At 40.7% G+C, this 22,604-nt stretch overlaps 4 protein-coding genes across 15 annotated transcripts; 1 reads left to right on the top strand and 3 right to left on the bottom strand.

The window, feature by feature from the left end:
- Nucleotides 1-1,881: 1,881 nt before the first annotated feature.
- hdhd3 (haloacid dehalogenase-like hydrolase domain containing 3) lies at nt 1,882-6,828 on the bottom strand. Of its 4 annotated transcripts, none has more exons than XM_077574493.1 (3): nt 6,680-6,828; nt 2,794-3,128; nt 1,882-2,702 (listed from the first exon to the last, which is right to left on the bottom strand). In XM_077574493.1, exons 2-3 carry the CDS (start codon nt 3,121-3,123, stop codon nt 2,298-2,300), a joined length of 735 nt encoding a protein of 244 aa, XP_077430619.1. In that variant the 5' UTR covers nt 3,124-3,128; nt 6,680-6,828; the 3' UTR covers nt 1,882-2,297. The 4 variants fall into 4 exon arrangements, with proteins under 4 accessions (XP_077430619.1, XP_077430618.1, XP_077430620.1 ...); XM_077574492.1 differs by having other exon boundaries at nt 6,623-6,764; XM_077574494.1 differs by lacking the exon at nt 6,680-6,828 and adding an exon at nt 4,329-4,462.
- Nucleotides 4,500-7,232, top strand: trub2 (TruB pseudouridine (psi) synthase family member 2). The gene is made up of 8 exons (XM_077574491.1): nt 4,500-4,768; nt 4,867-4,995; nt 5,124-5,198; nt 5,274-5,335; nt 5,428-5,509; nt 6,290-6,362; nt 6,441-6,577; nt 6,648-7,232. Exons 1-8 carry the CDS (start codon nt 4,651-4,653, stop codon nt 6,938-6,940), a joined length of 969 nt encoding a protein of 322 aa, XP_077430617.1. The 5' UTR covers nt 4,500-4,650; the 3' UTR covers nt 6,941-7,232.
- Nucleotides 6,695-17,349, bottom strand: rab44 (RAB44, member RAS oncogene family). Of its 9 annotated transcripts, none has more exons than XR_013295178.1 (10): nt 17,207-17,349; nt 11,850-17,059; nt 11,628-11,677; nt 11,464-11,528; nt 10,447-10,575; nt 10,292-10,373; nt 9,599-9,713; nt 9,364-9,478; nt 9,219-9,295; nt 6,774-6,842 (listed from the first exon to the last, which is right to left on the bottom strand). XR_013295178.1 is itself a non-coding variant. In XM_077574486.1 (10 exons), the coding sequence occupies exons 2-10, from the start codon at nt 17,046-17,048 to the stop codon at nt 9,051-9,053; spliced, it is 5,901 nt and encodes a 1,966-aa protein (XP_077430612.1). In that variant the 5' UTR covers nt 17,049-17,059; nt 17,207-17,349; the 3' UTR covers nt 7,144-9,050. The 9 variants fall into 9 exon arrangements, 4 of the variants coding, with proteins under 4 accessions (XP_077430613.1, XP_077430615.1, XP_077430612.1 ...); XR_013295176.1 differs by having other exon boundaries at nt 6,827-6,842; nt 9,219-9,298; nt 9,364-9,462; XM_077574486.1 differs by lacking the exon at nt 6,774-6,842 and adding an exon at nt 7,144-9,135 and having other exon boundaries at nt 9,364-9,462.
- A 58-nt stretch (nt 17,350-17,407) lies between these two features.
- srsf3a (serine and arginine rich splicing factor 3a) lies at nt 17,408-22,604 on the bottom strand. Its single transcript, XM_077574496.1, has 7 exons — nt 22,462-22,604; nt 20,502-20,539; nt 20,007-20,217; nt 19,771-19,905; nt 18,117-18,155; nt 17,949-18,035; nt 17,408-17,861 (listed from the first exon to the last, which is right to left on the bottom strand). The coding sequence occupies exons 2-7, from the start codon at nt 20,506-20,508 to the stop codon at nt 17,834-17,836; spliced, it is 507 nt and encodes a 168-aa protein (XP_077430622.1). The 5' UTR covers nt 20,509-20,539; nt 22,462-22,604; the 3' UTR covers nt 17,408-17,833.

Below are 22,604 nucleotides of genomic sequence, written 5' to 3'. Positions count from 1 at the left end.
TTAGTGTTGTGGTTAGCTGACGTCCTTTTAGACTGTCAACTAGTTCAGAATTGGCCATTTCTGGATTAACAACTTCCTGTTTCAGCATATTAGTTCACGATAATGTGCAGACACGCTGACATGTTCTCTCATAACTGTGTCCCTTCTTTCTGCACTCATGCGATTTCCCCCTCTTTTTAAAATCCCATTATTACACAATTGGATTTCTGCGGAGCCTTTTAGAGCCGTCTGGCTGAGCTTCCAAAAGCAGCTTTGAATTAAGCAGCTCTTCCCCAGTGAGCTACAATACCCCGGCCATTAACATACAAATGTCGAGAGGTGAAATTACAGGTGGACGGGAAAAAATTAACGACGCGCAGACTTTGTTGGTCGTCACATTTTAATGCTCTGCACAGAGGGTTGTTGTAGTGAACCTTAACACGTCTTCCTTGACCTCCTTAAATGTCATCCTGGACTTGCGTCAATCCCGATTCCCCATAAGAGGCGCTTTTCCCCGCGATGGTCCTGTTTGATCCTCCCAGTCCGACACTCGCACTATCTGCCTTGGTCCAGATGGTTTCAAATAAGAGTATTTTCTAAGCTATTAGGGTTAAGGAACTGCTTCGCTCTCACTGCTAAAAGCATAAAAGCATGTTAGCGACAATCGCCCTCCCCATGCATGAAAAGTATAAAACTGACATTGTCAACTTTGGCTTCTGAACATTTTTTTGAAACATGGAGAAAGCACAGAAAATTCAACAAACAATGAGAGTCCTGTTGTCTTAAATCAGAGTTATCGGCCAAGTCACAACCCGTTTGAGAAACACATTGCTACACATTGATAGACTACAACAGTTGGACAAGTTTAAGCACCTTACACTTAGTAAACACATTATGCGTTACAGTAACACACATAAAACACTTGTGATATTTTTTTTTTACTCCTCTAGATGGTACTCTTAGTTTAAAGGGACATCTTGTGGTGAACTAATAATTCATTCATTTAAAAAAAAAAAAAAAACAGACTGTTTATGTCAATGGGCTCTTTGTACAAATACACTACATTTCCTGTCAATAATTGGACAAACTGATTAATCCAGGTGTGCCTGACCTCAGTAACCACGATGACAATGGCCAGACACACCTGGATTAATCAGTTTGTCCAATCATGAAAGACAGAAATTGAAGGAGTGGAATAGTGCAAAGAGCCCATACTATGCAAAAAAATATGTTGTATCGCATAAATATATATATTTAATATAATATATTTAATATAATAATAAGTGTAGTAATCACTAATTATATTACATGGCTCTAGTCTCACATTACTAGAGCTGCCATATATCACCGCCATCTTCCTGCTACGGATGCCCAAAGGACAACTTTGCGAATGTAGTTAACCTGGGTGGTGCTTGCGTCGAATGTCGGAGCCGATGTGTCGACTGCATCTTACCTTCGACAGCTTGTCACTTTCTGCTTTGCTCTCGCAAGCTTTTACTATATTTTATTGATTATTTACTAGCTCCTCCCGCTAGCAACTCGTGTTAGCCACTCCAGCCTACGGCTCGGACTAACTCCCGCTAGCCGCTCTTGTTAGCTGCTCCGGCTAATTCCAGCTCGCTGGGATGCTCGTTTGCTCACGCCAAATAAGTAATTGGTGGTAGGCTTGCGAAATGTGGTCTCTCCAGCCACCGTAGTGTGCGCACCCCTGCTATTCTTTGCCCACTAAATGGCGCTATGGACTACACACTGGTTCTTGAAAGATACAATGGAAAGTGATTACATTTCCATTGCGTCTTTAAACCAAGAATGTCACCGAGAGGAGTAAAAATAAAAAATAAAAATGTCACAAGTGCTTCATTTAGAAAGTGTCATGATTGTGAGAAAAGATGATGAATGAGGAACGCCATGGTGCAGTTCTTTATTGTATATCTGTAAATACATTATTTTGCCATATTTTCTCACTCTTGTAGTTTTAGGTGTCACAACAGATGTATGACTCAAAGCCATTGTTCTGGTTGAGATGTTGGGGGGTGGTCTCACAAAAAGGCTAATTTTCTCAAATTTTTGGTAAGCAACTAATGTTGTTTTTAATTGCTGACAACTAAGAAAACAAACTGAAAATGTTGCAAACAAGCATTTCTTCTAAAGAAGCATCGACTCTTTCTTTTGATAGGGTGTAGTTATATAGTCATAGAACACAACATTCTGTGGGTCGTGAAAGATCAGTCAACATGCTGTAAAGTTGAGATTTATTTGTCCAGGGACTTTATGACTATTACATTCTGTTAACTTACTTACAAGGTAGTAAAAAATAATCAGGAGCATTCATCCATGTGCTGCTTAAGTCGTGCCGGCAACTCATCCAGCGATGAGAGCCGATGCTCTTTGGGAACATCCCGTCCCTCAGAGTTATTTGTCCGGTCTAAAAGATAGCCGTGGATTCCGACCGAGCGAGACGCCACGTAATCTTTTGCGTAATGGTCCCCGACGTGTACGATGCTGGTGGGGGGCACGCCGCATTTGCGCATGGCCCGCTCAAATATGGCCGCGTGGGGCTTCTCGACACCTGCTGCCTCTGACGTCAACAGAAAGTCGAAGTGCGAAAGCAGCCCGCATCCGCGTAAGATGGCTTCTAGGCGGTTGTCAAAGTTGGAAACCACTCCCAGCTGCAGTTTGAGTGAGGAGCATTTCTCCAGAGTGGACTTTGAGTCTGGAAATACCTCAAATTTAAAAACATTATTCAACATGTAATACTTGTTAGGAGTCATCTTGATCTCATGATGTCACCATTCAATCAAAAATCACATTTACCTCCCAGTTCTCTGCATTGCTGAAATTCTGATAGAGATTGAGGGCCATTGTACTGAGCAGGACCGGGTCAGACACTCTGCACTGGGAAAAGGTAGCCTTCACCACCGCTGTCCACCACGTCTGTCCATCCATTCCCTGAGCGACGCCGTAGTTTGGGAATTGGCTAGAATGATGTCTGAAGGCCCGGCGGAAAGCGGCGTCCACCTCGGCAGGCGCGAGACTCAGACCCATTCGTTTGGCTTCGTCGCAGTACTGCTCGCCCACCGAGGAACGCACCCTCAGCAGGGTGTCTTTCACGTCCCACAGCACCCACCGCAAAGGCACACGCATCGCACCTGTCGGGGTATGACCCAAGACATTAAGTTCCAGAAATAGTGTAGCCACTGAGATTCCTGCATCCTAACAACACTTTTCTCCTAACAGACCTACATAGCTAAAAGCTGACATTTTCTGCTATGACGTCTTAAAAAGTCAATATGAAAATGAAGGATGAGGGAGTACATTGTTTGTTGGGGAATTCTTAAGTCTAGACAGTGACTAATGGGCAGAGAATGGTGGTATGACGACTGAATCACGGAACTGGGTAAAGTGGGCAACTATTCCAGGGCCCGAAATTCTGAATGTGTCCGTTATCTAGCGGCAATTCAATTAAACTTGAGCGTGGGAACATGCAGAGCCATTCTAAACTCACGTCCTGACGTGACACCATAATATTTAATATTTGAAGTTATTTGTAATGCAATTGAAATGAAGTCAGAATATAAGAAACCTTAAGTTATTGTTAATTGAATGCACAATTCTTAGTGCTTTTTGTAGGTGTCGCTGCATCACGCTGCCCCCTGCTGGTCAAAGAGCTGCATCACAATTTACATTCCAAATTGTTTGTGAAGCCTTTTTTGAGTTCAGCATGGAAAAAGTACGGTAAAATACAGAAATGCGCAGACGTCACAAATAAGCAGCAAGAAAAAATGTTGAATCCTCGACCCCCGAGTCCTGATTATGACGCACATTTTGCAATCGCAACGTATAACCGAATGCTGGATTTACTAGTTTTCATAACTCGCACATTCGTCATGTCCTGTGTACAAGTGATCTGTGGCTGGTGGTGGGCCTCAATATAGTATCAAGATAAATACATAATTTAATATGTTATAAATATTCCAAAACCTTTCTAATGAATTCCGTGGCACCGCGGGTTAACATTTAGTTTTTCGTAGGACTGGATGTTATTTGGCAGGTTGACGAATCTGCTAATCCAGTTATGAAGATTGTAATTTCCCATCGTCTTGTAGTTCTAAACCAGAACTACAATGTTATGGTTTTCACCCTGGATATCAAAGTACGCGTACGCCACTAACATTTAAGTGTGAAAGTACCTCTTAAAAATAGTGTATCAAAAAACAAACACTGACAACCCAGCGTGTGCTCGGTTGGTGGCGATATCTTTCTCGTTAGCGGTCGACTGTGGCAAATCCAGACAAGGTCACAACAGTGTCACCGCATTTACGGTGTTCAAAAATTGCACGATATCTTACGTGGGCACGGTGATCTCGATTAAATTCGCTGGGAACGTTGTGTAATAATGTTTGCGTCCGAGAAATGTGACGTAGACAATATTTACTCTTTTTTTTTTTTTTTTTTTACAATAGTGGCCAAAGCCAGATATCGCGAGAATACATTCGGTGTTTCAGTGAACAGTGTAACATCCGGTACTGCAGGGGACGCTGTGTTAAACAGCAGCTATCGCTAACGCAACATGCACATGCGCAGTCGTCTATGTATATCATGCGCTCTAACGCTTGCGAAGGAAGTTTAGCCCTCAAAAATAAGAGATGCTTCATTAATCTATATTAAAGAATGGGAACTAATGCTATTCGAGCTTTCCGAAGGTTAGAGGGTTTGTTTTGCGTCTACAAACCTGCTGGCGTCGCATGGAAACTCGTGAGGCACGACATCGAGACCAAACTCCTGAAAGGTCGGTCATACTTCCTCATGTCTCACTTCTCTAAATAATAAACACACAGTGCGTGTACTCGAAAAATATCTGCTTATATCCATGTACAAATATCGCAGGTTTAGATGCTCTGCCATCGCCGCCTCTTCCCGTGCAGACTCGGTTTTTGGCACCACCAGGCGGTGACACCTCGACTCCCAAGAGGCTGTCAGCAGTCAGCGTCCCGGTACTGTCCAAACACCTTTTAGGTATGTGGATACGGTCTTAAATCCAGTAATGTTTTTTTTTTTTTTTTTGCGTCGCAGTAATATGTAGTATATGCGCGTATTATCACACTAGTTTGAGTGGGCTGAGAGAGACTAATCTATTATTTCAGTAACTGGTCCTGAATTCCGGCATATTCGAGTTGGCGTTGGACATCGTTTGGATACATTTTCCTCTGGTGTAATGGGTATGATCTCAATTCTGTTAATATAAATAAATAAATAAAGCGTTGGTTTAATTTTAACATTTGATTTCTCTTAAGTCCTTGCTGTTGGGAATGGAAACAAGGTTCTAAATGACCTCTACAACACCAAAGTCACAAGGGTAATTTCATCGGTTTTAACTTCAACGTCAGCAGCACCGCCACGTCATTTGCACATAATCCCCATACTTTTGAATGGACGCTGCGTTTTCAGGACTATACATTGGAGGGTGAGTTTGGGACCGCTACAGATGATTTCTCCCACACAGGACGAGTTGTGGAAAGATCCACTTATGGTATGGATTATGAAATAAGTGCTTCACAATATCCACTCAACAGTGCTTTTGTCATATTTGCTTAATTTACACAATAGAACGGTTGTTATAATATGATAATATATATTAATTTACTGATTATCTTTATGCTGTGGCTTTTAAGAAATACTTTTTCTGTATGTCTAGTACATCAAGCACCACCCCAAAAAATATTTGCATCTCCAAACATGACCATCAACATTAAAATATGATAGTGAAGGTCTAAAAACAAAACCTTTTTATTCTTAAAAAATATGTATGTAGTATTATTGCATGCTTTTTGAACATTAGAACTGATCTTAAATATAGGAAAATAAACTATACTTAAGTAGTGATTAAATTAAGATGTATTGCACAGAAAATATAAAGTTTAAAAATATTTTTTTAATGTATTAACTGTATTCTGAAGTTATTCTTTTGCTTACCACTAGAGGGAGCCTGTATACCAAAAGTGGTCTACCGCACTGAAAACTAGCTGCATAGTTGCCTACAATTCTTAAAATAGTTGAATTGGAATGTTTTCAAGGTCTAAATAATTCAGGGGATGTTCAGTTTTGAAAATATATCTTACAACAAATTGCTTATCAATAAGTGAGTTTAGTCATAAATTGTAACAAAGGGCGAGAACCTTAACATAAAAAATGTGCTTTCTGTGACTTAATTTTCTGTTTACATTTGTAAATAATGCATTTACAAAAAAAAAAAAAATAGATCTGTAAACCGTTACTAAAACCATCCTGACTTGATTTGTTTACTCAACAGATCATATCACGCAAGATAAGCTGGAAAGAGTTCTGGCGATGCTGCAGGGAGCAAATCAAAAGGCCTTGTTAACGTATGTCAATTTTGGCGCTTTGGATTTTACACTCGTCAAAACCGATTAACGGATGCGATTATGTTTATCCTTCAAAAGGTACACCAACGTAGACATGCAATCGCAAGAAGCCTACGAGATGGCCGCGCAAGGTGCGCTCGGCCCCGACGGGAAGTCGCCACCCATTTTGACGGGTCTCCGATGCATTCGCTTCCAGCCTCCTAATTTCACTCTGGGTAAAATCTGTCACTTTAATCAAATCACATTTTAATGTTACTTACTGGTCTGGCTCGCTCTGCTCTCCAGAGGTGCAGTGCCTGAACGAAACACAGAAATACCTGCGCAAGGTGGTGCACGAGATCGGACTGGAGCTGCGCAGCACGGCCGTCTGCAAGGGAGTTCGGCGCACGAGAGACGGCGCCTTCACGCTGCAGGACGCCCTCATCCGCCGCCAGTGGACGCCCGCTGACGTCACGCGCGCCGTCCGACAGTACCACGCCGCTAAGAAAAAAAGACCGTCCCATCGATCAGAGACGGGGATTGCAAAAGACACGCACACATCAACAGAGAAGAACATTCAAGCTAAGACCACCTCATGAGCCCAGAAACCTCAGAATCAGAATCTTCCGTTATAGGAGGCAGTGTCAACATTTGCCTGTGCCAAAAAAAAATAAAGCTTCCTTGTGACGAGGCAATCACATTGTTGACATGCTTTCCATACCTGCAAGGGACATTTTGTCCAAAGTGAGAACAGTCAATAAGAACGCCCACAAAGACTGAAATGAACCAGGAGAACAAGAAGTCATTTGTCATCCGGAGCTTTATTGAGCAAGTAAATTGTAAAAAAACAAAACATTTACAACCTAATAAACTTGTTGCGTCAACAGCGCAGTCCTAATTCTCAGACATTGTTTTACTCCGAATATGATCAATGTGTTTCTCGCAGTATTTGAGATCTCTTCTTCAATTTTGACAAACTATTTTTTCCTAAGAATTGAAAAAAAGACACGTAACAACTTCTCCACTAGGAACAACTAAACATCGACCGGGATGCATCCTGGTCATCTACAAGTTGCCATGCATTTCTAGTGATGTATATTTGTAGAGGCAGACATTTTTGATTAAAGCTTTTGTATTGGGATTTTGAGATTGTGCACATTTACCTAATAATGTGACTATGGAAGCGTGGAACTGCCAATGTGGAGTGAACGTTTTTGACTGGCAAATATTTTCGAACGTACCTGTATTTGCAAATAGCGTATTTAATAAATACATTTGAACATATTGGCAAGTATGTCTGAATGTACCCGTTACAGCATTTGTAAGTTACTTGCAAATAAGTTTAAACGTATTAATTTAAATACGATTTAATGCATTTGCAATTGCGCCGGATTCCAACATACAAATATGTTCGAACATTCTTGCAAATATGTAAATTTAAACATATTTACAAGTACATTCATTTGATTGCATTTACAAGTATGTTTGAACGTAATTGTGGGCTAAATGCTAAAAACTAGGGGTGTGCTAAAAAATCGATTCTTATAAGAATCGCGATTCTCATTTAGTACGATTCAAAATCGATTTTAAATGTCCCAAAATCAATTTTATTTAAATTATTTAATACTGTCTTGCCTTTGTCTGTGTGTGCCTTTATTTGGAGCGCTGTTCATGTTGTACCCGATTTGGCCACTTAGGGGCAGTGTTGTTCCACGGGGTCTAATACACTGTTAGGTTGTAGCCACATTAGAGAGTAGAAGGAAAAAGTCACAATCTAGTTATTCTAAGTTTTTTTGCAGTGTGGAGCCGTTCTTTTGAGTGATAAAAGTGCCGCGAGTAGCGCGCTAATTAGCATTAGCGAGTCAGACTGGAGTAGATCATTACAATTCCTTGCACATCTATAGATTGACGCAAATATTGTCAATCAAATCATTTTGAATCAAAAATCGATTTTGAATCAAATCGCAGACCCAAAAACAGGAGTCGAATCGTGAGACATTCAAAGATTCCCACCCCTACTAAAAACAGATTTTTTAAATTATTATTTGGGTGAAAAATGTCTTTTAAATCATTCACTGCCATCAAATTAATTTGAACTATTTCTATTAGTTTAACATTTTTCCCCACTTTTGTTAACAAAAGTATGAAAACCTAGAATTTTTTTTACTGTACATTTTGAACAGATATAAAATTTGTGATTAATCGTGAGTTAACTAGTGACGTCATGCGATTAATTATGATTAAAAAAAAATATTGCCTGACGCACCAAATTTTTAATAATCTTTTCTTTAAAACAAAATAAAAGATCATTAAACATTTAATTAATAAATAAAATAACTAAAAAAAAAGAAAAGATTATTAAGAATTAGGAGCGTCGGGCGATTAATTTTTTTTCGTAATTAATCACAAATTTTATATCTGTTCTAAATGTACAATAACTTTTTTCTAAGTTTTCACACTCTTGTTAACAAAAGTGGAAAAAATGTTAAACTAATAGAAATGGTTCAAATGGATTTTTGACGTCTATAGCAGTCAATGGCAGTGAATGAGTTAAAATAAAGAAAAAAAGCAAATAGGTTTTTGAACACAGTCAAAAATGATTGGCAGTTCCATGCTTCCATAGTGACCAGATGCGTGTCTTAACTAAGTTAAACAAATCATTCCACAGATGCAGAACAAACAATCAACAGTAGCGCACCACTTCCCTATTCAGCAACAGCCTGCTTTTTTCTTTGGAGGTTCTTTATGCAACGCCAGGGTTTCATCTCTCCTGTCATCTTTACGACTCAACAATCTGGCAGCAACAACAGACACAGTGACGCACACTTTTAGATATTACGACATACTGTGCTTAATACCTCCAAGAAAGATAATCACCTGGCAACGGCTTCCAAAGACTGAATCACGTTGTCACCGGACACGGCGCTGCACTCCATGAAGTCAATGTTGAACTTCTACTAAAAGAGAACATTGGAGAAATGTGTTTTCTTTCCTGGAGGCAGCGATCACCCCCGATACAAACCTTTGCAACATCCTGACCCTCTTCAGTCGTAACATGACGCTCGGCGTGATCGCTTTTGTTTCCAAGAAGTAAAATGGGAACGTTTTCCATGGCCCCTTCCTGAAAACGAAGTAGGCTACATGGGCTAATTAAATCTATCACAAAATATGATGTCACATTTTTTTGGGAAGAAATGACATGGTCATCATTGTTAAGTTACATCAAATAATCTTGTCATTTAAAATGCACAACTCACCTGTATGCATTTTGCCCAGTAGTCGACTGCGGCGAAGCTTTGAGAAGAAGTGATGTCATACATAAGGAGAAATGCATGCGCTCTATGGAACACCTGAGTGGTAATACTGCGGAACCTTTGAAGGCCATAAGGAGGGATAAGGGATTTTTTTAATAGGTTTTAGGTGATCTAATGAATACACACACACTCGCACATGCACAAAAAAAAAAAGGGGAGCAATGATGATGACATGTCAAATCGGTAAAATTACTGAATGAACAATACTGAGCTCTCCATACATTTATAAAAATAAAAAAACATTAAAATGAGGAAACGCGTTCAAACAAAAACTCTCATCACTTCCCTCAAAATTATTTGCTAACTAGTTAAACTGGTCCGTGACCACCGTAAAAGCCTCAGGCGACGTCTGCCAAATTCCCATAAGAATCACAAAGCATTCTTCCCTGGACAATCTGATCATGCAATTTGTACGATTACACAAGATGACCAAAAATAAGGCCAATCACATCAAGTAAAGTTACAAAACGACAGCTTTGTGTGCGGATAGTGTTTGAGCCATTGAACTGCTCTGAATTAAAAAACTTCAAAAAGGTCATTATCAGCATAACGCGTGCATACATAACGGAAATGACAGGCTACATAGTTCGCCGCGTGCTTAATCTTTGACCCGAACTTGCTAATTAAATGCCTGACCTTTCTTGACCTGCCGTATCCCACAGCTGGAGCGCCACAGATTTGCCGTCCACGACCACCGTCCACAAGCACGTATCAAGGCCTTCAAAAAGACGTTTGTGTGACATGATATATATTTGAATAAATATTTGTGAGGTTCATAATATGAATTTTACCAGCAGAGGCAGGCAAATCCCGGAAAAATTTTCCATTTTGTGCTCGTTTCATGAAAGAGGTCTTGCCCACGTAGCTGTCTCCGATCATGACCACGTTATAGGGCTTTGCTTTCACGTCCGATGATTTACCTGCCAACATAATGCGGTGATTAACTCATTCACTGCCATTAACGGCTATAGACGTCAAAAATTCATTTGAACTATTTCTATTAGTTTCACTTTTTTTCCACTTTTGTTAAGAGTATGAAAACCTAGAATTTTTTTTATTGTACATTTTGAACAGATATAAAATTTGTGATTAATTGTGAGTTAACTAGTTAAGTCATGCGATTAATTATGATTAAAAAAAAATATTTCCCGACGCCCCTAATTTTTTAATAATCTTTTCTTTAAAACAAAATAAAAAATCATAAAAAATGTAATAAATACAATTACTGTTTTAAAAAAAGAAAGAAGGGAAGATTAAGAATTAGGAGCGTCAGGCAATTAATTTTTTTTCGTAATTAATCGCATGACTTAACTCAAGATTAATCACAAATTTGATATGTCAGGCAATTAATTTTTTTTCGTAATTAATCGCATGACTTAACTCACGATTAATCACAAATTTTATATCTGTTCTAAATGTACAATATATATTTTTTTAAGTTTTCATACTCTTGTTAACAAAAGTGGAAAAAATAGTGGAGAAATAATAGTGAGTTAACTAGTGAAGTCATGTGATTAACTACAATAAATTAAAAAAAAAAACACCTTATGCCTTAAAAAAAGATTATTAAAAATTAAGGGCGTCAGAAGATTACATTTTTTAATTGTAATTATCTGTTCTAAATGTACAATAAAAAAATTCTAGGTTTTCATACTCTTGTTAACAAAAATGGAAAAAAATAAAACTAATAATAGAAATAGTTCAAATGAATTTTTGACGTCTATAGCCGTCAATGGCAGTGAATGAGTTAAACTGCATGCTCAAATATTTGGAGATTGTAGTACAAGTACAGTATTGTGTGTTTATACCAAAAGAAACTTTCCAAGTATCTTGCTGGGCTCGGGATGGAATCGCTTCCACAGATGTCTCGTTTCTATGATGAATCAGTAGTCAAATAAAATGTTGTCATTGTAATAAAAGTAAGAATATAAAGTAGTGAAAACAAAATACGCAATCTATATGTAAGACTTACATCACAGGGTTTGATATATCGGATGATGGTTTGGTATCACCAATGTTGCTCTGATGATTATATATGATGAGATTTTCAGTCATTTATTTGACAAATACAAAAATAGAAACGGCAGTATACACTTTAAAAATACAGTAAAATGATTGACACACATTCATGTTTCTATTTGTCGTTACAATTACAATTCCCACAGAAAACTGAACTTTCTAAATTTGATCTTACCTGTGATTCTTCAGGCCCTTGAATGGTGTCCTCTGCTTGTGTGTGTGTTGTTTTTTCTAAATTCCTCTCGGGTGGTTTTTGCATCGTGATGTCTTCTTCGCTTTGCGTCACATGAGTTTGTTGCGCTCTGGACTTCCGGTGAGATCCTAGTTTCCGCTTTCTCCCTCCAACCTCGAGTTCTTCTGAGATTTTTTCGGGACGATGCTCTGAAGTGAGACTTTCTCGGCCTGTCTTTCTTGGGGCGTCGCCGCCAATGTTTTCTTGGTTGGTTGATCCGGCGCCCGAGCTCTCAGGTTCATCACGGATCATCATTTGACCGGCAGGCTGTGTCGCAACATCTTGCGCAAAGGTCGTGACCGCTTCCTCACTACTCGAATCCAACTTCAGCTCCAAGTCCCCCTTTGACTTGGTTCCTAGATTTCGGCGCGTGGAGCCCATTTTTCGTTTTTTAGTTGTCAAGTTCAAAACGGGACTCTTCAAGTCGTTATCGGGAGATCGGTCGCCCTCCATCGCTTGTATGTTCGCTTGTTGGTCCATGTGGTCATTTTTCGGAAGTCCAGATGCATCTTGATCACGATCTACGCCGCTTGTATTTGAAAGCAGCTGCAGCTTACTTTCAGGCACAGGTTCGAATGTCTCTCTGCCACTTTCCCTCACGTCAGCAACCTGCGAAGTCAACGGATTAGCATCTTTTGCATCATGGGAGGCCACCTGTTCTGAAAAGACGGTCGTGACATCATCGGTGGCCGCTATCATGTTCCTTTCTCCGGTGCTGTTGTGAAGCATCGGGTTAGCCTCAACCTGGTTGAATTTCTGCTCTTCTTCACACGATGATTTGGTACTTGCTTCATTTCCCAGGGCTTTTGTATCAGGTTCTCCGTCCGTTTCTGCTTCTTGTTTCCCGTTGATACGAGATCTGCGAGTAGAGCCCATCCTTCTTTTCTTGGTAGGAGTCAAAGACGCATTTGACAGTTCTGAACGATCCGTTATTTCTTCCACGGCTTTCTCGGTTTCAGAATTTTCCAGTGCCTCTCCCTTTAAAGATGCAGCCTCCGTGTTTTTTTCCGACTCTTGTACATCCAAGTTTGATGCCGAGTAAACATTGATGAGTGGTTGGGAGACGCGCAATCCGTCCGTGTCTTCCATTTGAACATTGGCAACGTCATCTTTGTCCGTGTTAGGAGAAATGGAGTCTTCCTCTTGAATGTCTTGGCTTTTTTCAACTTGTATTTTCTCAGTGGTTTTGAATATTGCTTTCATGAGTTCTTGTGATGCTTGTTGCCGCGTTTCTGCTGCCACTGGCAGTGTTTGATCCCAAGCACGCTGTGTTGCTTTCTCATAAGATTCACTGTCTACAGAAGCGTCCAGTTGCGTGATTCCAGCAGTTGAGCAGATTTTTTTAACTATGGAGTCGTCGATATCATTTAGCTCGTTAGCTTCTACGGGATTTACTTCCTGTTTGAGCATTTTATTGATGTTGTTCTCTAAATGTTGAGTACTGTCGCCTTCGGAACATTGTTCCTCCATTTCCTCTTTTGGTAATGAAACCACGGCGTTTGTCGGCCCCCGTTGAATGTTGACATCGTCATTAAGTGTATTTTTTAGAGCGTTTTTAATCTCAGTGGTTTCTTCTGGGAGAGCCTCTTTACCGCTGCGGTTTCTGGCAGCATCATCTGTCGATTCATTGCATGTCTCAGAAGCCACGTCCTTTACAAGAGATCCTTTGTGTCGTCGACTAGACCCCAGTTTTCTCCTATTCCGACGTGGGCTCGCAATTTCACTGTCTTCATTCGGGTCCAGTTCTGATGATTTGAGATCCTTTATTGAAACAAAGTCTGAAGATGGAACCTCTCTGACTTGCGAAAAGTTAGATTGCTGATGTTGTTGTTCATCCGTGGATGTTTCTGCGGCTTTTGCTACATTGCATTCAATTTCCGCGCCTTCGTTATTGCTGCTTTTAGATGTGCTTAACTCCAGTGGTGCATTCGACACCTCCGCATCTACAAGTGGTCGACTCACCAGATAATCAGCATGTACATTTTCGTTCTGCGCTGAAGTCTCATTTTCATCCCCTGCTTTTGTTTCGGAAACAACGAGCAGTTCTTCCTCCTTTGGCATCTCCTTGGAACTTGATTGTTCAGTTAACAGCTGGGGTTCAGTCATGTTTGCACGTGTATTTGGTGTAATAACCTCCGAGAGTCTTACACGTGCATTTCCTCCGACTAGGTTTTCATCTTGCAAAGTGTCTAAATGGTCAGTTTCTTTAAACCTGGATTTTTCCATCTCAGCTGGTTCAATTTGAAATGTTACTTGTTTCTTATCTCCGGGATGACCATCGTAATCTCTTGTCTTTGCGACAGTATCGTCTTCAAAGTCACGGTGTATATCAGCAGCAAAGACATTTACCTGGCTTCTTTTGTTGCGTCGACTAGAGCCCAGTTTTCTCCTGTTCGTCGCGTGGCTGAAGGAGTCTCTTTGTTCATCTGTACTTGGAGCGTTGTCCTCACTTTGGGAGTCAAAGACAAAACTTTCCACTGGATGCACACTTTGTGAAGACAATTCACTCTGATCCACATCAGACATACCTTGAGCTTCGTCATGTTGCTGAATTTGCGTGGGGTCTGTTTTTTCGGCGTTGATCCACGTAACCATGGTGTCGACGGCACAATCGTTTTTCTCTCTCTGCTCCAAATCCTCCATGTCGTCCTTCTCAATGTGGTCTTGTGGATTTAAACTTTTGACACTTAAATCAGACCTACGTGTTTCCAAAATGTCAAGGTTTTCAATATTTTCATCAACATCACCTGTAGGTCCATCTACCAAAATAACCGATTCTTTTATTTGGTCCGATTCCAAAGAATTAGCTTCATTAATGAAATCCTTGTCTGGATCTTGAGCTGCTCTCACTTGAGAAAAGCTAAAGTGCTCCTGTTGCTCATCTGCAGATGCTTCTGCTTTTGGTGAGGACATTGTGGCGATTGCTACACTGTACTCAAGTTCTGCATCTTTATGAAAGCAGCTTTCAGATGTACTTGTCTCCGGTGTGGGAGTAGAAACCTGCGCATCTACAAGTGGTTGACTCCAGGACGTATCGGCATGTACATTTGTATTCCACGGCTCCACATCGGATGTTCCTTGAGCTTCTTTGTCATGTTCCTGACTTTGTGTGCGTTCTGTTTTTTCTGTGTTGATTAATGTCTCCTGGGTGTCAGAGGCGTGATTATTTTCATCTCTTTGTTCCAAAACCTCCCTGTTATCCTCTTGCATATGGTATTTTTCAGTGTTGTCCTGTGGATTTAAACCCGAATCAAAAGTGCTTTTCATACTCAAGTCAGACATACGCGTTTCCGAAATGTCACTGACAAGGTTTTCAATATCTTTATCAACATCACTAGTGGGTACATCGGTCAAGATTTCCGAGTCTTTTGTTTGGTGGGTTTCTAATGACTTAGTTTCCTCAACTAGATTCTTGTCTGGAAGCGCAGCTTCTTGGATTTGAGAAAAATCAAAGTGCTCATGTTCATCTGTGGACGTTTCTGCTTTTGATGATGAAATGGCGGCTATCACTACACTGTGCTCAATTTCTGTGTCTTCATTAAGGCTGCTTTTGGGCGTGCTTATCTCGAGTGCATCTCCAAGACTTTCACTCTGCGTAAAGGTTTCATTTTCCTCTCCTGCGTTTGTTTTGGCTTCATCAACCTCTTCAGGCATCTCGTCGTAATTTGATAGCCGAGTTAGCAGTTGGGGTATAGTTGAGTTTGAACGAGCATTTCCTCGGACAAGATCATGCATGTCTTCACCTGGAAAAGTGTCTAAATTGACAATGTCTCCCATCTGCATCTTTGTCATAACAGCTGCTTCTCTTATAAATGTCAATTCTTTCATTTTGGAGGCATCGTCATTACTGGGCTTTCCAGCAGCAGCAGCATCTTTAGAGTCACCGTATGTCTCAGCAGTAAAGACCATTTCACGGCTGTTGCTTTGTTGCGTCTGTTCCACTTTGACTTTCGCTTGCTCGTTGACAACTTTTTCCTGACAAGGTGTGGTTTCCATTTGTTCCACGATGATCCGTGCCTCGTTGGTATCAGGTGCCTGAATATCTTTCAAAAGCTGCTCTTCCTGTTTGTCCTGTGGATTTAACCATGAATCAGTAGAGCTTTTTACTTTCTGCTCTACTTGATATAGTTCCACTATTTCAGCTGTTAGATTTTCAAGATATTTATCAATGGGCTCTTTTTCATCATGTGTAACAATTTCATGGTAATCAATTTGGTCTGACTTGATCTCTTCAATTTCATTTTGGTCTGGAATGTGAGCATTTTGGACTTGTAAAAAGTTAAAAGGCTCGTGTTCCTCATTTGAAGGCACTTCCGCCGCTGCTGGTGAATAGTCCACTTGCTCAACACTGTTTTTTATTTCAACATTTTCACAGTGGCTGTTTTTTTCAGGGGGCCTCTCTGGATTGCAGGGAAAATCAATTTCCTCTGATTTGACATTTAAATGGTCAAACTGTAAAGCTTCACCTGGCTGTGGTGGGTCTTCATCCATATATTTTTTCCCCGCATCAATAAAAGTATGTTGTACTGACATTGCCGTAAACTCAGACTGGTCATGTAGTTGTTGCTTAACTGACCAATGTTTGTCTGTTTTTTCTACTTGTTCACGGTCACTCTCTCCGGCATCTTGATCCACATGCATATTTTCACTAATGGGTTGATGTCTCTCCAAGTCAGAATCGGGATAAGCGGGGTTGAAAGCCTCCAAAGCATGACCGGGTGTGTAGGCTGAATACAAATGTGTCCCATACAGTGAATCAAAATCCATTTCACTAAACTCTTGATGTCTAACTGCTTGTCCTGCGGGTATCATTTGTGCTTGGACTTCTTCTGTATGCACATCTTGCTCAACTTCCTCTGTAGGTTTGTGGTATGATTCAATAGCAGACTGCTCAGAATTGTGCACTTTACTTTGCCTCTTTGAGCCGAGTTTTCTCCTACTTGACCTCTGCTCTGATGAAAGCATGCCATCGGTCTCCAAAGAGGAATGACCTTCGTTAGACAAGGGAGTCAAAGATTCACCACTCTCGTTGGGTTGTGCTTCAGATGTCTGATCTGCTACACTCAAATCCTCTGGCACTTCAACGTGTGTCGGTCCCCGCCGACGAGAGCCGAGCCTCCTTTTGCCGCTAGGACCAGGCATTGTCTGTCCCCCTACGTTTTAATCCAAGTACATTATAAACACATTGATACATGTAGGCAACTTAAATTGTCATGCAATAATTTGAAATGTCCATTTCTAGGATAAAGGTTTTCCAAAGTATTTCAGGTCAAGTACAAATTCACAGTAAACATACTTACCCTGCGTGCTTGTGTCATCAAATAGTCAGCAGCTTTTGAGGTATAACTGCAGTCACGACGGGAGGGGAAGTCAAGTCATGCACGGGAGGTGTGTCTTTTACAGCAAATGGAAGCTTCCTGTGTGTGGCTTATACATGTAGAAACATTGCATAGCTTAATTTATTTTTCAATGTAAACATAACTCAAATAAAGACAAAAATATCGGACTTAGGAAAAACGTTTATTGACGAAACCATTCACCATCAGCAAAACTGCCAAGAGCTCAAAGAGCAAAAGGGAAATATGTCTTGTTGTGAAAATGTAAAATAGTTGTAGATGCTGTTTTAGGCAACAACCCCAGTCGAGTCTGTTTCCCATTACAATCATGAACAGCAAAATAAACAATTGGATAACAGAAGTGCAATTAAAAATGAAACCAGATAAAAATCAAAACCGGCAAGATACCAAAACAATTATGCTGAATGAACCAAAATAGAGGAAAAACGGCCTTTATTGTTAGCGGACCGCATCGACAGGGTTACTTGGACAACCCGAACACTACCTTGAGTTGTTAAGTAACATCTAAAAAGAAAGCATGACTATAAAAAATTGGGACTTCCCGCACACACAAGCCATTCTGTGACGTCCTCATTTCCTGTCGTTAGAACGAGAGCGGCTGCAGGGGAAAAGGCACAAACAATGAGACGATAAAGCACCAAGCGGCATTTCAGTGAGGGCGGCACACGTCAACAACAGCTCATACCTCTTTGACCGCGAAAAGGATCTTGAGCGCTTATTGGTCTTCTCTCTGGAAGTAGACCGATATCTGCGTCTGTCTCGTGAAAGAGACCTGAAGGGGAAAATATTTTTTTAATAATTCATGAATGCATTTGAGAGGAGTTAGGGTGGGGTTGTCTTCATATTTATGTACCTGCTACGACTGCGGCTCAGGCTCCTCCTCCGAGGGGATCTAGAATGTAGTTGAAATCGGGGGAAAATGTTTCAAGCAGGATTGAAGTGTTTGGGTACAATGGAAAACTTGCAGGACCTTCTGGATGGAACTCCCAAATAATGGCTCTATATTCATTTTTAGTTAGTTCATTTTAAGTTTTTTTTTTTTTTTTTTTTAATTCAAGAGCCGACTGAGCTAGTACAAAGATTATCATTGGCAAGATCAATACTCAACTCTGGAGCTCACTTGGTGGGGGAAAAAAGGTTTATAGTGCCGAGAAGTGCTTAAAAGGTTTATGCATATCTTTAAATATAATACGCGATATTTTCTGAGTGTCACTAAGTTTGTATTGTGTGCGTATGAGATATTACAGGGGGGGATGTGTCCATTTTAAGCAATTTGCTGGCTCTAAGGAGACACTGCCGCAAACCAAACGGCTATTGATTAAAAGTTATAACACGGCTGAACTATACATGAGACAGCTGCACTAAAGGTGAAATCGTATTGACAGAGAAGGAAAAAGAACCAAAACTGCAAGGTCACCCAAAATGGCCAGTTGTTGAGCCGTGAAACCTATCATGCACACAGGCAATTGTTTTCAGTCAATTAAAAATAAACAATAGATCAGAAAGCCCTTCTAACGTTTGGTCGCTCTACTGGGATTATTTCAAATATTTAAAATGACACAACTGCCAAGTGTAAAATGTGAGTTTTGAAATAGAAAAACTCAGAACAACTATAAAGAGCATGATAAAAGCAACTTACTATTTTTGGGGGGGTTTGGACAAGAAAGAAATGGCGCATGGTAGCCCTGGCGAGGGAGGTGAAATTGCAGAGAGGATCTGCCACATGCTGCAAATGTTGCCGATAAGAAGTTGCTTGTTTGCTGGCTGCAGGGGGCGGCTGTAGAGTTTCCCTGTCTTTAGGGGGGGGGGAGGGATGTAAGCCAATGGCCGTTCCCGTTGATAGTGCGGCAAATAGTACGAGTAAACACGCCGATTGGTTGATAACGTGAGGCGGGCCGCTGTTGATTGGTTTAAGGTTGGAGCAGAGGAGGATGCCGTGAACTGCATGCTCAGGAACCAAAAGGTTGGTGGAACCTGACGACTGGCGCTGCGCCTGGGTCATGTGACAAAACCAGCCAAGCGGATCGCTGGTCAGCGGTCACATGATGCTGAAAGAGGACTAGTTGACTGACTCAGATGGTGAGAAGCGTGGTGGTGACTCTGCAACGGGGTTCAGTTTATTAATAGATTGAAAACTGAACTCAGCAAAAACAAAATTTATACCGACAGAAATGTATTCTAAAATATAGGAATAAGTGTATGATTGATGAGGTTTTAATTAAAGCAGTTCTAAAAGAGTAGCGTATTTCTACAAAATGAGACATTCTGATGTTGGGAGCAAACAAACGCTGCTTTTGACAGTTGGTCTAATTTGGCACTGCCAGAGATACTGTAGGAATGTGTGAGGCAAACTGATGATTGTGAATAATCACAAAGCTTTTGTTGTCAATAACTTATCAATAAGCATAATTTTCAAATCAGTTTGCTTCTCACAGTTTGGGGAAATCAGCCATGTTTACCTACTGCAAATGACACGCTAAAAGCTCGGCGTGGATTTAGAAACATACCTGCGTCGAGCTGGAGAGCTACGGCGCCTGCCCTCATCCCTCGGGTTTCGACTCCAGGATGGAGGAGGACCACGGCTTCTGGAACGTTTCTCCCCAGTTGATAATTCAACACGGACTTGACATCCGCACATTGATCTTACAAGCAAAAAAAAAGAAGAACTTTACGGTTAGTAAATAGCAACTGGTGATGGCATATGATGACCACTGACAAAAAACAACAAAAAAACAGGTGTTACCTTCCATCCAGTTCTTTCACAGCATCAGAGGCGTCTCTCGGATCTTCAAACTCGACAAAGGCAAACCCCGGTGGGTTCCTGGCAACCCAAACACTTCTTAAAGGACCAAAGTAACCAAAAGCCGACTCCAACTCTGCCTTATTGCCATTATTCCCAAGATTCCCAACGTAAACTTTGCAATCCAGGGGACAGTCTCTGTTGTAAGAAGGGTCTGACAGAGAGAGAGAAAAATTCATTCACAATTGTGTTACATTTGACATCAATGAGAGAGCATTTAGATTCACAACATTGGCTGAAAGCCATTCTTCTATTAAAAGAAAAATATTGGTGTTAAAGGGCCCAATGCTTTTATTTTTTATATGTAATCTTGTCGTTCAGTGTTGTTATAACACTTCATGTTTCTGAATATTTCTGTATTTATTAAAAATTGTATTGCTGTGTATAATCCAGTGGGGACGGTGGTATATTATATGGCCAAGTAGTAACTACTCATACCTCCCATTTCAGCAGGACCAAGACAGCTGTTGAAATACCTGAAAACAAAAGAAAGATGAGAAATTGCCACATGAACTACCTGGCAACTTAATACATTGCTCAAATACCAAAGTAAACTAAAAGAGCCAAAGAGTCAGCGCATGTCACACAAAGTAGTTGTAAGAGTTTCATCTCATATGTGTTTTTTCTTAGTACCGGTACGTTAAAAAATAAATACGAGACAGCCGGCCAACTCTGTTTTAAAGGCAGGTACACAATACACACATAGCAGTCTGTCTACCGATATGTGGAAAACGCCTTAAGTAAGCGACACGCCTCTTTCAGCATGTGTGCGAGATGGCGCAGGAAGATGGCTTCACGCACTGAAGCGCTCGCTGGACACGCACTCCTCATTGAGAAGTATGACGTGCTAATTAAGGCTCCACGGGAGCGCGCAAGCAGAGTGGAAGCCACGCGACAGCATTGGCATTGCCTACTCAGAAGAAGCAGAAGAAAAAGCTAAATCATTCCTGCAGTGGACTCAAGGTGCGTTCAATGAACAGGCACACAGTAGGAAATCACAGGAAGAAAGCTCAGACGACTGACAGAGCAAAAGACAGGTTGTGACGCATTTTTGACACTTGCCTTCAAAATAAGTGGAGTGTGAACTATTTTGTTCCCAGTTTGTAGTATTTGATTACGCATTCGACTAATTGGGATCGAAATGGAGAAGAGCAGAGACGTGCACGCACACTCAACGTTACATTGAGTCATTGGAGTGCCACCGTGTTGCCAATATTTAGAACGGATGACATCAGAATGCAGTCAAATACAGTACTTCAAGAATATGGCATGCAATGTGAAAGCACATACAGTATAAACATAAATATAACCAGTATGTACATAAATTAACATGTCTACATCCCAAAATTTTGAATTAATAATAGATAAAAAATAACTTGAAGTTATTTTGCTGGTGTTTTAAGAGTTTTGTCGAGGTACCGTTTCAGTAGCGGTATCGAGGTATAGTATCAAAGTCAAAATTTGGGTATCTGACAACACAAATTGGAACCGATGCTGGCCTACAAAAAAAATTAAAATAAACCCCTATCAGTCCCATCCTCTAGTCTTGAGCCAAACTTTCACGTTACCCGTGTCACGCATTAAAAGTGCCATCATTAGAAATGGATTGAGTTAATTTTTGTTGTCGTTTTTAAAAATTTGTCACTGGGTCAGTCATGCTCATAAGTACTATGAGTATTTGTTTGAAAAATATTGCCTCACTTATTATTCACATCAAATTGGTGTTTGCAACAGCAGCTACCTAGTATGGTGAACTAAATGTAGAGGTTGCCCCTAAGAGTTCCTTTTCGCTTTTTGTATGAAATTACACATACAATGTATTAACAACTATGATCAACTGAGGTCGAATTTAGATAGATTCATATTAGTAATAGCCCCATCGCGCATGAAATGACTTCTAAAAAAGAGCATCCGTTAATATTTTCAGACGGGTGATGTCATTTGAGCCAAATAGTTTTTTTTTGAGCCACGGTCTTTGGACGCCACACTTGGAATAACGAATGGAACGCGGCAATGCTGCCTGCTAACCGCCGAGCTGACGCACGCTAGCAACATGTAGCACGTCCGTTTCCAAATGTACCTTCAAAGTAAACGTCTGCGTCAACAGCGCTTTTTTTGGTCAACACTTGGAGTGGCGAGGTTACAAAACCTTCATTACTATTATAAACTCAACAAAGAAAGCTAGCCAGTAAAAATAGAACCTGTTATGCTCCCCATCCCCCCTCTAATGAAACACGCGTACACGGACGCTAATGTTAGCGAGCAACATTAGCATCGCAACGGTCGATCCAACACGTTTCCGAGCACGCTTACGTATCGACTAGCGCAATTCGACACCGCCGTCGAGGCCAAACAGTGTATTTGTTTTACTTAAAACGTCCTTTTGACTTCAACTCACCAGTACGGAGGCCGTTGCGCGACTGAAACGGTTCCCGTCGAGTTCAGTCCCACCACAGAACTAGCTCAACTTGTTATTAGGTACCGACACCGGCAGGATGCGCCAGCTTGAAAGGATGACGTTCTTACTCTTTCAGGGAGACC

The sequence above is a fragment of the Vanacampus margaritifer genome, chromosome 8 (genome assembly GCF_051991255.1).
Source record: "Vanacampus margaritifer isolate UIUO_Vmar chromosome 8, RoL_Vmar_1.0, whole genome shotgun sequence".
NCBI lineage: Eukaryota > Metazoa > Chordata > Actinopteri > Syngnathiformes > Syngnathidae > Vanacampus > Vanacampus margaritifer.
Note: the sequence above shows the minus strand (reverse complement) of the source record. Positions and strands in the feature narration are given on the sequence as shown.